Source organism: Vigna radiata, chromosome 2 (genome assembly GCF_000741045.1).
Source record: "Vigna radiata var. radiata cultivar VC1973A chromosome 2, Vradiata_ver6, whole genome shotgun sequence".
Lineage (NCBI taxonomy): Eukaryota > Viridiplantae > Streptophyta > Magnoliopsida > Fabales > Fabaceae > Vigna > Vigna radiata.
Genome location: NC_028352.1, coordinates 14,292,569 through 14,307,132, shown reverse-complemented (window position 1 = coordinate 14,307,132; position 14,564 = coordinate 14,292,569). Strand labels below are relative to the sequence as shown.

General features: G+C 36.5%; 1 protein-coding gene across 1 annotated transcript; it reads left to right on the top strand.

The window, feature by feature from the left end:
* Positions 1-3,953: 3,953 nt before the first annotated feature.
* On the top strand, positions 3,954-5,126 carry LOC106780757 (protein FAR1-RELATED SEQUENCE 9-like). Its single transcript, XM_014669068.1, has 2 exons — positions 3,954-4,880; positions 4,974-5,126. The coding sequence occupies exons 1-2, from the start codon at positions 3,954-3,956 to the stop codon at positions 5,124-5,126; spliced, it is 1,080 nt and encodes a 359-aa protein (XP_014524554.1).
* The last annotated feature ends 9,438 nt before the right edge of the window (positions 5,127-14,564 follow it).

The window sequence follows — 14,564 nt, the reverse complement described above, 5'->3', positions numbered from 1 at the left end:
CAAGGGGCTCGTAATCGTTTACGCGAGTGTGTCTTGTGTTTTGGACAACCTGTTGCACTGAAGGAACCACCTGTTGTAACCTGGGGGACCACAGGTGAATTTCTGTGTTTTTGAAGACAGGTCCACTACTTTTTACTTGTATATATTGTATAAGTGTGAGTGTATGCTTGGAGGTGATGTTTGGGAAACCCCATGATGGAGAAGGGGACCACCCAGGCTTATAAGAGGCACCTTGGTCAAGTCCTATAACATGTGCCACATAAAAGAGCCTTGTAATCGTTTACAAGGGGCTCGAAATCGTTTACGTGAGTCTGTCTTGTGTTTTGGACACCCTGTTGCATTGAAGGAACCACCTATGGTAACCTTGGGGACCACAGGTGAATTTGTGTGTTTTTGAAGACAAATTCACTGTTTTTTACTTGTATATGTTGTATAAGTGTGAGTGTAAGCTTGTAGGTGATATTAGGGAAACCCCATGATGGAGAAGGGGACCACCCATGCTTATAAGAGGCACCTTGGTCAAGTCCTGTAACATGTGCCACATAAAAGAGCCTTGTAATCGTTTACAAGGGGCTCGTAATCGTTTACGCGAGTCTGTGTTGTGTTTTGGACAACCTGTTGCACTGAAGGAACCACATGTGGTAACTTGGGGGAACATAGGTGAATTTGTGTTTTCTTGAAGACAGGTTCACTACTTTTTACTTGACAAAATAAGTATGCATGATTTCATTAAGCTCAATACAATGATTACACTTACAACATTACATCACATCTTAAAAAGTTTAAAAAGTGCACAATAAGAACATTGAAAAACTCTACTTTAATAAAATTACAGTCATCCAATAAACATTTTTAAAGCTCATAACATACTATTACAGTTATCCATTATAGTCATATTTTCACCTGCATTAGAAAAGATAAATGAAACCATATGTAATATTAACTATTAATGGTCTGCTTGTTTGGATGATGATGGTGGTTGGTCAGTTGGCAGAACAAATTTGCGGAGGATGACATCCACATTGACATTGGTTTCTTCCCACATTGAAAGTCGAATGACAGGTTTTGGCGTTTCCTTCACTTGGTTAACTGATGAAGGACAAATTTCAGGTGGAAAAACCTTCACTATGTTGCGGTGAACGATATTTAGGTAGTGGTTCTTCCCAAATGCACTGAAGGATTGAACCTAATTGAACACTAGAAAAGTTAAGTACTACTCAAATATGAAATTAATATAACAAACCACAAGAAAGCTAATTAGTACTAAAATTTTAAATGAAGTATTGAATGATTGGTTTCAGTATCATGACGGAGCCAACTCGAATATTATCTCCAAATTGAGGATCTTGAAGAACTTTATGGTGCAATGAAGCCTTCATTGTAGCGGATGGGTCCTGCTAACATTGAATGAATGATTAATTTAAAAAAATTAATTATACATTATAAAAAATAATACCTTTACAGTCAAGTGCATGTCTCCCAGACCATTGGGCTTGCACTCCTTTACTAAGCAAGCAACAAATGGAAGGATCTGGTATGATTTGGCCTCTTTAAGTGGATTGACGTTTTCCATTTTTCCCTCTGTATCGAGACCTGCTAGTGTCAAAATAATGTGAATAAACAATTTTATTGTTAAATTTAACATTTGACTTCTATTATTTGAATAGATAATGTACCATGGTGTTCAATAAACATTTCAGCCCACTTCCATGCATTGGAGTTGAAATCTCTTTCATATGTTTCCTGAGCAACATCATTAGCTAATTCTTGAGTGGATTTTTGTTCTTCAGTATTTTTCCTATTCAGGATGACCGCTTGAACATTACCCGTAGGACCAGGTATGAGGGACGAAGCAACATCACACTTTTAAAAAATGACTCTAGGACGTCATCATCATAAACAAGGTCTTCCCATGCATCCATGATAATCCTTTGATAACCTGCATCAATTTGAAATCCATGTTAACAACACTACAACAATACAAACGTAGTATTATGAAAAAAAAATCAAATAATAAAACAGTTATCTCACAAATAGAGTGAATTATTCGACGAAGTAAGTATGGGTATCAGTGAGATATATAAAGACCTCTGCACCCAACCAACAATGTTTTCTAATAAAATATAATATTATGACTTTTTCTGATTTGAGATTTAATGATGATACATTACTTGATAAACGAGTCACTAACTTTATGTCACAAATTGATGAAAGAGATAAGTCTAATACCTTGCTTGAATGACATTGCATTAAATGTTTGGAATGGAAAGTGAGTTGCATTAATTTTGGGGAAGGAGAGAGAAAAACTTTTTGATGACAAAATTTAATGCAAGGATCCTTAATGAAATCAACTTTTCGTAGTTTATGTGAACTTTGCTTCTACTCCTAGCAACAGACACTTCTTCCCTCCAAAACGCTACCTCTTTCTCCCAAAACGTCATTCAACCACCTACCTATCTTCATTGAAGGCAGAGTGTTTGTTGCCCAGGTGTGGAGTTTGGTGAAGACTAGTTTAAGTTCATTTAAGGAGGAGATGCTAAGTCCTTCGCAGTAAGTTGGTGAGGACCACTACACCTTCATTTAAGGCACTTTGTAGGTATCAAAGTGTTTGTTTAATTTAAGAAGGCACTTCATTTCATTTCTTCTTCTTTAATGGAATTTTGTAAAAAATTAGTTATCCTTTTCACTTTGATCAGACTTTGTTGTCGTGTTTGTGATGGCTACAAGCACAAGTAATGTGAACGACCTGCCTCAGTGCAATGCAAATACTCCTGAGCCTAATGAAACCTATTTGGACAACAAGCCTAGGATTCATATGTGCTTTGATACAATTGAAGATGCAAAGAAATTTTACACAAATTACGCCATTACACGTGGATTTGCTGTGAGGACAAGAACTTGATAAGGACAACAATGTGCACTACTTGCGATTAGTTTGTTCAAGGGAAGGGAAATATGTATCTTCCATCAAACCTGAGGTGAAAACACTTCCAAGTCAAACAAATCAATGTCCAACTGGCATTACCATTGTAAGAAAGGACAATAAATGGTTTATAAGGACCGTCGCACTAGATCACAACCATGAGCTATGCCCCAATACATCTAAGCTAATTCCTGGGAATAGAAAATTGAGCATGCAAGCCAAACACATGTTGGAGGTCAATGACGATGCGGGAGTTCGAATAAATAAAAGTTTCCTTAGCATCATTAGCGATGTAGGTGGATTTGAGAATATGGAATTCTTGGAACGAGATGCACAGAACTACATTGTGCAACACAGAAGATCTTTATGTAAGGACGGTGATTGTCAAGCCCTCTTACGACACTTTTCATCAATAAAAGATTTAAACAACGACTTCTTCTATGACATTGCATTGGACGAAGGAAATAGAATATGTAGTGTGTTTTGGGCAGATGCAAGAAGTACAGTGACGTGTGAAGAATTTGGTGATGTTGTATCATTCGACACCACTTACTTGACAAATAAGCACGACATGCCCTTTGTGCCATTTGTAGGCGTTAACCATCATGGTCACTCAATTTTACTTGGATGTGGATTGCTTTCTTCCGAAGACACTGCGCCATTTGTGTGGTTGTTCGAATCTTGGTTGAGATGCATGGGAAATAAGGCCCCTAATGGCATTATAACAGATCAATGCAAGGCAATGGTGAATGCCATTGAAGAGGTTTTTCCAAATACAAGACACGGGTGGTGTTTATGGCACATAATGAAGAAGTTGCCCGAAAAATTTCAAGGCTTCAAAAATTATGTTGTCATCAAAACAGATATACATGTGCGTGTCTATGACTGTGGGTCGCCAAGGGACTTTGAGAATGGATAGGAAGAACTACTTACGAAGCATGCATTGGAGGGGAATGATTGGTTATGTAATCTTTATGAGGAAAGAAGAAAATGGGTACCCTGTTACTTAAGGAATGATTTATGGGCGAGTATGTCAACTACACAAAGAAGTGAGGGAATGAATGCCTTTTTTGATGGATTTATAAATTCAAGCACGACACTTCAACAGTTTGTGGTTCAATTCGACAAGGCCCTAAGAGTGAAGGCACAAAAAGAAATACAGGCTGACTTCTCCTCCCTGAACACCACGATTGGTTGTGGCTCCCAGTCACCGATCGAAAGACAATTTCAATTGGAGTACACACACGAGAAGTTTGAGGAAGTCCAAACTGAATTTTGGTCTAGGATGAATTGTTTTATCAAAAAAACTGTAAAGGACAATTTTATGAATACTTACACAATAAATGAGGAGAGGAAGTTTGAGGATAAATGTGCAGACAAATTTTATACAGTTGAATTTGATCCACTGACTAACAATACCACATGTTCTTGCCTCTTATTTGAGTTTAGAGGCATCATTTGTCGGAATTCGCTATTGGTATTTTGTCGGAAAGATGTTTGTAATGTACCATCCAAATATGTTCTTCGGTGTTGGAGTAAAAATATCCGTAGAAGGCACATGCTCATTAGAGCAACATACACTACTTCAAAGCTTCAACCGACCATGCAAAGATACCAACTATTGTACAAAAAATTCTATGAAATAGCGGAGGTTGCTTGTGAATCCGGAGTTTTTTCAAATCAGTTAGAAGAAGATCTTGATTTACTTGGTAATAAATTTGGCTGCAGTTCAACCATGACTACTAACATCATTAGTGATGGAGGTGAACTAAGATCTGAAAATCCGGTCACCGGTCCAACATCTGACACTGCAGGGGGAAATGATGACGTACTTGTCCGCAGCCCTTTAGCAGTGAAGCGAAAAGGGCGACCGCGCACAAACAGGTTAAAGTCTACCGTCGAGAAAAGAACGAGAAAAGCAAAAACATCTTCAGCAAAGAAGTCATCAACACCATTCGTACAAGACTTTATGAGTGATTATATTGTGTGCTATTTCCATTTACTTCACTTGATTTTTATATGTTTTGTAAATGAAATTTTGTTCATTCAGGAAAGAACAGTGCCTGATGTTATACAAATTGTTGAGGTCATTCCATTTGCATCCCAATCTTACCAAGTTTCAGACCAATCCGGAGTGGCTCCATCGGGATTTTTGTCTTTGTTATCAACTGTGCATAACAATTTCGATAATAACATACTTTGATGTATATAACTTTGTTCTTTTTTTTATCTATGAATTTCATGTTTTTGTTAAATTGCAATTCTTATGTAAATGTTACTTAAATCAAAAGAACAACTTATTGTTGAAGAATTTTTTTCATGACCACTCCTGCTAACCCCTATAACGTAGGTTTACTCAAAAATTGGTAGTCTATAATGTTGGACAGGGGACATTTCTATAAATACACTTATTGTGCTGAAAATACTAATTGTAATCGATTACCATAAATGTGTAAATGATTACATGATATGCTTCCTTCATATAAATAGCAACAGTTGGGGTTTTTCTGCCCACGTTCCCCTCTATAGGTTTAACTGCCCACTCCTTCAGGTCTTCAACTAACCTTTGTGCACTCGTGCTCGTCTTTCGAAACACTTCGTCCTTCCATGGCTGATTGCATAAGGAAGAAATAGAGGGAAACTTCTCCCCGTGGTGGACGTTGCCGTCGAAGTCCAACACCATCCCCACCACCATCTCCATTAGCATCCCTTCCACCATCACAAAATGAATTGTTCTCTTCACTTACACAATATGAAAAATTTGTTATGCATTTTGTCAATTGAGACATATTGGAAAGAAAATACCTCGAAGAGGATTGTTTTGAGGTAAGCAATTTTGATTTCTACGACCTTTTGCGAGACGCTGGACTCACTGAATTTGATTCTTTAAGAAAACCATTCTACCCACAATTAGTTAGATTTTTCTACACCAACATGGAAATTTTGGATACGAGAGTTATTTGAAGCGAAGTAAAAGGGGTTAAAATCAGAGTCAGCCCTAATCTTTTTCAACAACTCACTTCCCTCCCATGTAGGGATGGCAGAAAAATTCGTACCCGCGGGTAAAATCCGCTATGGGTATTTGGTACCCGCGGGTACCTCTTACCCGCGGGTAGCGGGTAGTGGGTTTTTTAATACCCGCTTGCTAACGGGTCGGGTTCGGGTATCACCCTATCCGTACCCGCGGGTACCCGCTACCCGTTTAAAATATGAAATTACAATTTTCTCCTGATAAGTTTTCTTACTTTCATCGTATACTCTTTGTTGTGCTGTCAAAGGTCTTCAAGCCTTAACATCTGAAAGTCGTCATTTGCAAATCCTCTTCCGTCAAGTTCTCCAAAACCTCTCCTCTAAAAGCTAAAATGAAAAAACAAAGTTAACCCTTTTCTCTTCTCATCTCTGATTTTGCATTTCTTATACACTATTGTTGCTGATTATCTTGTGTGCGAAGAGGAACTAGATCCATCTAGCTGAAGTATCTACGATGGTGTGTTGGTTATCTCGTGCGGAGAGGAACTAGATCCGACGGTTTCTTATACGCTATTTCTTATACACGGTACGAATATGCTTTCTTCTTCTCTTTCACCAAACCTTGCAGAACGTGGAATTGCTGTTAATAGCCTTTGAACTTGAATCATCCAATACTAACTTAAATTTCCTTTGTTTAATCTTTTGAGGAAACTAGACTCTTCAATTTCAATTTCAAGCCAAGTGTGAGGCCTATACCTCTGGAAGATGCTTTGAAAGCTCATATTCAAGTATGTGGATGTTTTAAGGTTGTAGCTTTACCCTTCATTCCTACTACCTTTGAATTCTACCGAGCTTTTAGAGGTTACTGCACATGTATATGATGCTACATGTTTTAAGAAAATAGCATTTGGGGTTACTGTTTTTGTTATTCACTGTTTCCTTTAATGATGATTTGAGAAGAATTTAATAATGCAAAATTGACCTCAATTAGGTCATAATAAAGTATTGACATACACCTACAACCAGAATGTCTCTGATTATATGATGTATCATATTTCTATTTCCTGCTTTTTTACTAGTAGATTTTACAAATTCTTCTCTAAGGAAAAATGTTTGCAACTGCTGGTATCGGTAACATGTCTCCAGGATTCAAGCACGAACTTTTCTGTTTCACTTTCCTTCACCCACCCAAGGACAAAACAAATAATAATGATCAACTGAAATTAAAAAAGTATACACGTAGTTAGTTGTTTAAATGTATATATACCCTTTATGTTGAACAAAACAATATCAGAGTCAAAGTGGCATGGAGCCACGAATGTGTCAACATCTGTTTCAATCTTGGTGTCAAAATCTCAATCTTCTTCAAAAATGTAGGGATATTCCTCTTCCTCTTCCCTTCCTTCCTCTGCTTCTTCTTCTTCTTTCTTTTCATCGCTTTCCTCCTTTTCGTCGTGTTGTTGAGGGGTACCTTCATGCTTTTCATCTGATTGTTAGCTTCAGTGTATTGCAGCTGCTGTAGGCACTGGTGTTTGCATGTTTTAAGTTCAGGGTCTGCTGATACCTCTCGGGTTAAGAACAAAGTTAATAGGAAGAAGAGAGAGATAGGTAATGAAAGGGTGCATTGTGTTTGTTTATATGAAGTGAAAGAGCAATAAATAGGATAGGAATTGCATGCAGTTGACATGTGTTAATGTACGTGTCTCTTAGTTAGAAAGCAAGATAGATCAAACTTTTTTTCATACTGAATTAAATTGATTTTGGATTCTTCATATCGCACAAATGATGTGGCCTTTGAATATGCTCCACACACATTTTGGATTTCGTGTTTAAAAGGTTCAACAATGGATTTTTTTTTTTCCAAAAAGGATTGAGGTCTTTTTATTGAATAATGATTAATTTGTCCTGATATTATATCTTGGTATTATATTATTTCTTTAAATTACTGAAACTTCTTTTGCTTTTTTCATACAACTATCTTCCTAAGACAATGATGGAAAGTGACCACGTAAGTAGACACTTATGCACTTTAAATTCCAAAGCTCTGGTTATTTGCTTTTTTTTCTTTTTTTCATACAACTTTTTTTCTTTTTTCATACAACTATATTATATCTTTGGTATTATATTATTTCTTTAAATTATCACTTATGCACTTTATATTTTATTACTGGAGCTTCATTATAAAATAGAATAAGTTACAAAATTGAGTAACTTATGTTGATCAATTTGTTTAGGATGTCTATGCAATATACATTTTCTCCTATACAAGATGGTCAACCAGAACAACTTATAGAACCTAATGTAGGAGATTCAAATCAAAATGATGTTCCTGTAGGTTCAAATCAAACTGAAAGTTCAACTCCAACTATTAACTCAAGAAGATTATTGTCAGATGTTTGGAATCACTTTAAGAAACAAAAGGTAGATGGGAAATGGAGAGCGGTGTGCAATTATTGTTCGAAAAGTCTTCTAGGTGAGGCAAAACAAGGTACATCACATCTGAGAAATCATTTCAAGAGTTGCAAGCTTCGAACAACACGGGACATCCGACAATCATTTTTAAAAACTCAAAAAGAAGGGGGTGAAACCATAGTTGTTGGCAATTATGTGTTTAATCAACAAATAGCTAGAGATGCACTCCGCAAGATGATAATTCTACATGAGTATCCAATGTCAATGGTTGATCACATAGGCTTTAACGAATTTTGTGCTGCAGTACAACCTCTATTTAAAGTGGTTTCTCGAAACACCTTAAAACAGAATATCATGAAGGATTACATTGCCGAAAAAGAAAAATTGAAATTATTGTTGTCAAGGATTCAAAGTCGAGTTGCAATTACAACTGATATGTGGACTGCTAGTAATCAAAATAAAGGCTACATGACTATAACAACTCACTTTATTGATGATTTGTGGAGGTTACAAAGTCGACTTGTGAGGTAATAACACTATACTTATTTTAAGTGTTTTTTTTTTTTACATTAACATTGTTCTTTTTCACTAAATTAATAAAATATGACTTTCAATTTTAGGTTTATGTATGTGCCTGCTCCTCATACTAGTCAAGTTCTTGCTGAATTGTTGGTTGAATGTTTAATTGATTGGAATCTAGATAGAAAAGTTTCTACTTTTACAGTTGATAATTGCACTACAAATGATGCTATGATTGATTGCATTTTAGAGAAGATTTCACCTAGGTCTCTTATTTTGGGTGGCCAATTGTTTCACATGCAATGTTGTGCACATATATTGAATTTGATTGTGAAGGATGGTTTGTCCATAATTGCTAATGTCATTGAAAAGGTCAGAGAAAGTGCTAATTTTTTGACAGCTACACCTAAAAGAGAAGAGAAATTTATAGAGGCATGTGCTCAATTGAATATTCCATTCAAAAGAAAATTAGTTGTTGATTGCAGAACTAGGTGGAATTCTACATTTTTTATGCTTCAAGTAGCCATACAATACAAAGATGTATTTGATCGTTTATCACAACGGGAGAGTCAATATAAACTTTTGCCTAATGCACATGATTGGCAAATGGCAATTGAAATTTGCCAAAAGTTGGAAATATTTTATGATGTGACACTCTTATTTTCTGGTACGTCTTATCCAACTGCCAACATTTTCTTTCCAAAGGTATGTGAAATTAAGTTGGCTTGGATGGAATTGCTTAACTCTCCCAATTCTATTATTTACCAAATGGCTGCATCTATGGTTTTAAAGTTTAACAAGTATTGGAGTATGATCAGTGGAGTGATGGCTATAGGTATTGTCTTAGATCCCAGGTACAAAATTGATTTGTTGGATTATTTTTTTCCTCAAATATATGGCAATGAATCTGATTGTGAAATTGAAAAGGTGAAGATTCTTTTTAAGGACTTGGTAAGAGAGTATGAGATGTGTATGAAAGGTAAGAAGTCAGTTTCTTCATGTCAAAATCTAAACATAAATGTAGGCCAAATTGTTGATGGAAGAAAAGATGCTTGGAGGAGAGATTTTGCAAAACATCAGATTGCAAAGAAAAACGAACCAACAAATTATAAGTTAGAACTTGATTATTACTTGGACGAACCGACACTACCAGATTCAGATGAAGGATTTGACATTTTAAATTGGTGGAAGACTAATGGATTAAAATATCCAATCTTAGAAATTATTGCAAGAGATTTTCTAGCCATTCCTATCTCAACAGTTGCTTCTGAGTCTTCTTTCAGTACTGGTGGTCGATTTCTTACTCCATATCGGAGTAGATTACACCCAGACACTTTAGAGGCATTGATGTGTGTTCAAGATTGGCTATGGAGTGACATACAAGGAAATTAAATGAACAATTCAAATTACATATTTATACTCATTCAAATGATTGGCTATGACAAATGAATTTATTTTCCTTTTTCAGGTTCTTCAAAATTGAAAGTGGATAACATGAAGCTTAATACAATACTAGAGGAGATAATTGATGATGATGTTAGTAGTTTTGTTTATAATATTGTAATCTAATTTTATTAATAGTGTCACTTTGTCATTGATTGATGACTTTATTTGTATTTATTTGTTTCAGGAATTAAGTGGTCAAAATGAAGATGTGGGAGAACAAGCATAAATCATGAAGTGTTATTTTTAGAACAGTTATTTGAATTTAAGTTTTAATTTGTACTAACTTGAATTAATTTGTGTTAATTTTAATTATTTTTACTATTAATTTGTGTTAATTTGAATTTAAGTTTTAACTTTTATTTACTTATCCATGGGCTTTTCTTGGATACATCTTTTAAATATTATTTGCATTTTTTTTTTGCAATTTAATTTGAATTTTTTCATTTATAAACTTATAAATTAATTTTTTTTAAGTATTGGCGGGTTGAAAACGGGTATCCAACGGGTACCCGCGGGTTGAAAAAAATCCGCGGGTTTTTTTAAGGCGGGTATCCAGTGGGTAGCGGGGCGGGTAGCGGGTACAATTTTACCCAGCGGGTCGGGTTGCGGGTAGGCACTATCCGTGCCCGATCCGACCTGTTGCCATCCCTACTCCCATCTACCGGAGTTCGTTATGAACGGGGTATTGTTGATGACTGGAAAGAAGAGTACAATTCAATCACTACAAGGCAACTTCTTTGTAAGGAAGATACAAACTTAACTAGCAGAATAATTATTGGGGGTTTGAAGGTGCAGCCAAGATTACTCCATTACGTACTAACTAGAATATTAATTCCTCGTTACACAAATATCAGTCACGCATCGCACGAGGATATTATGTTGTTATGGGCCCTTTTCAATTCAAAGCAAATTAACTAGGGACATGTCATCCGTAATAGGATGAAAAGGGCTTTATCGGACAATGCAAGGTTGCCTTATCCTCATTTGGTAATTATATTCTTGGAACACTTTCATGTGCCTCTTAATTTTGATCCTATTACAGAAATAATGGACAAACAAAGGGTGGGATATGAGAAAATAGGCTCCTTTGGTTATGTGCAAAATGTAGACGGAGTGTGGGTTCCGAAAGACAACACAGCCAACCAACAGAGTCAACGCGGAGAAGTCCAACATAATGATCAACCAAGTTCTTCTACAACGCATTGACCAACTCCATACCTACTGTTAAGCCCCTGGCAAATGTACCAGATCGTTATCAAGTAATATAAACGGTAAGATCAAGAATCGTTCTCCCAAAGGACTCAGTGGCCTAAATGTTCTTGTGATTTGATTACATAAGACTTGAAAGAAGAATAATTGGTAGGGTTGATGCAAAAACAGAATTTAAACATGCAAATGCAAATCGAATCAGTTGGCAAATAAGAATATGAATTAATGGAGTTGTTGGGGTTTAGAATTTCATCTTTATCCACCCTCTTATATCTACTATTCTTGTTAAATTCGCTTTATTATCTATGTCATGCAGCTTTCTAATCTACTCAAAACCCAATTTCTCGGTGAAGAGAGCCTATTATCAATTACTAGTTTACCATTCCTAGTCTCCCTAAGTAATTAATAACGTATGATAAACAGAAGTTTAAAGCAATTGGTCGTCCTACTCCTATCTCTAGGTAGTATTGCTTAACCAAGAGAATTCCTATCAGCTCAAGACTTCCTCGTACGTTCCCATATCGACAAAATCAAATATCATAACACCGAATGAGTTAAACGATGCAAGCATTAAAGTCGGATAAGAAAACCCAAACTATTGATAATAGAAGCATGTGAATAAAACAAGAACTTCGATATAAGAGAGTTTCAAAAGATTACATTGTTTCCCAACAACAATGGGTTTAATTCACCATGGACATGGTGAAACTAGATGCAATTAACGAAAAGAATGGAAGAATAAACCCTAGAATTGGTGATTCGGAGCTCTCGCATCCAAAAACCACCTCCAAGAAGTGAAGAAGAAGCTCTGAACGTGTTTGATTGCCAAAAGATTACTCTAAGGATCGCACCAGGTCTATTTATAGGCCAAGAAAATAAAAAAAATTCGGCCCAGGCCCATCATTTAAACGCTCAGTGCTAGATAACGCTCAGCGGTGGCCACGCTAGACGCTCAGCGCTCTCTGGACGCTTTGCGGTCTGCGACTCTGGTGAGATTGATTTTAACTGTTTTTTTAACAAATTCCCCTTGTTTTTACAAAGATTGAAGTTATAGTGGAAGAAGAAGTGAAAAGCCATGAAAAAGGAGCTCAAAAGGGGTCAAAGAGGCACCAAGAATGGAGGAAACCTAAAGCCCAGGCGACAGGGAAGAAAAACAGCGAGCTGAAAATCGACGTTGGTCGCCCGGGCGACAAACGCTCGTAGCCCAAGCACTGAAAATTGGCGCCCAAGCCTTACAGAACCCTTGATTCACGCCCGGGCGAGCTCCCTACGACGCTTAAGCGAGAATTGATTCTTAATTTCATATGCTTTTTCCATTAATTGTTAGAGTAATTTATCTATTCTTATTGCTTGCATATACAATAGCATGATCTGTGATTTGCATGAGTGCTGACAAGTTCCTTGCAATTCAGGTCCTTGTTAAATTACTCCTAAGGGTTATATTGCTTAAACATGAGGATATGAGCCTTAGTCGTCTTAACCTCTTGATCTTCACATCTTTTTACTAGGAATGCTAGGAATTGTATGAATTGGTAATTAGGGACAAACTTATTTACCGAGACATCGGGTTTAAGTGTCTTAGTGAGGGACGTTGGCATTAATAGAAAAAGAAGAATTCTTATATACATGAGAGGGAACTTGGTGAAGTCTAACCCCAACAACATACTCATCTCATAATTATCAACCTTCATTCACCTTTGTGCTCTTTTGCCATTGATCAATTTTATTTTTATTTTTTTTATTTTTTTTGCAATACAAACCATGATCTCTTTTTATTTTTAAGTCTTAATTAATCCTATTTTCACACAACTGCTCAACCCCGAGAGTCCTTTAGGATACGATACTTGGTCTTACCATTTTATATTACTTGTGTGACTCGGTACACTTTCCGATTTACCCCAACAAACCGCCCAACGCTCCCTACCGCCCAGCGGTGGCATCGCAGGACGCCTAGCGTCCACTGACGCTCAGCGGTGGCGTCGGGATTTTTGCAAAAATCCCTTCTTAACTATTCTAATCTCCACCCAATCACAAATTTTACAGTTCTAGAACAAATTCATGCAATTTAATCGGTGCAAAATGTTTATATTTCATCAAATCATGCATAGAAATCAAAAGCCCTAATTTATCATACTTTTACACATGTTCTTCATCAATCTTCAATTCTAGAAACTCGAAGAATGAAATTCCATGACTTACTTGGGTGGAGATACTCTAGATGCTTGCAATTGCCTCTTGATTGATGATGAATGCCTTCCCAATGCAATGCTCTTACCAAAACTCTAAACTTTGACAATGGAATGATAGAAAGTTGAAGAACTATGGAGTTAAAGTGAGTGGGTGAAGAGAAAAGTGGAGAAAAACCCTTAGAAAGCTCTTGGAAGTGAAAGCAAAGTGTTGTTGTCTATAAAGAACGCTTGGGCACACCCTAGGGATGTTTTAAAAGTGTGCAAATGGGCTTCAAACGCTGAGATTTTAAAAAGCCCAAAAAACCAATCTGCGTCGCCACCGCTCAACGGTGGGCGTTTAAAAAGTTTTCTTCCCTTTTTGGTTTGCTTTCACGTTTTAAGACCTGTAACACTTGATTTCAACTTTCAATTTCTAGATTTTATGCACTTCCCCTCTCATATGCAACACTCAATCCTAAAATGCAACTAAACAGGGTATTAAATATAAACAATAATCAACTGGGTTGCCTCCCAAGTAGCGTTGTTTAACGTCACGAGCCTGACCCAAACCTTTTCTAGCACTCATCGGTAAGTGCTTCTCAACACCCTTCAGTAGGTGTACATACCTGTATCCTTCAGTAGATACATAATTAATTAGCATCCCTCAATAGATGTTACCCAAAATTGTTCAAAAATCCAAATATTACATGTCCAAATCAAATAAAAATAATATTTTACAGCACTTGGGATTCATTCAAGTAAAATCATGTCTTCTCGTCCCAGTTGGTGTCTTCATCAATTCAACTCATCTATTGTCTTATATCCACCCTTTTGATTGCTTTGGAGTATGGTCTTCTAATTTCCACCACTCTCTCCTCTTTAAGCTTTTTCACGATCCACTCCTTATTCATGTATCT

What these genes read in the sequence shown, in the direction of transcription:
- LOC106780757 (XM_014669068.1), top strand. Translation starts at nt 3,954, where the DNA reads ATGTCAACTACACAAAGAAGTGAGGGAATGAATGCCTTTTTTGATGGA. An exon ending in AGAAGTCATCAACACCATTC is followed by an intron (nt 4,881 to 4,973) that starts GTACAAGACTTT and finishes TTGTTCATTCAG; the next exon opens with GAAAGAACAGTGCCTGATGT.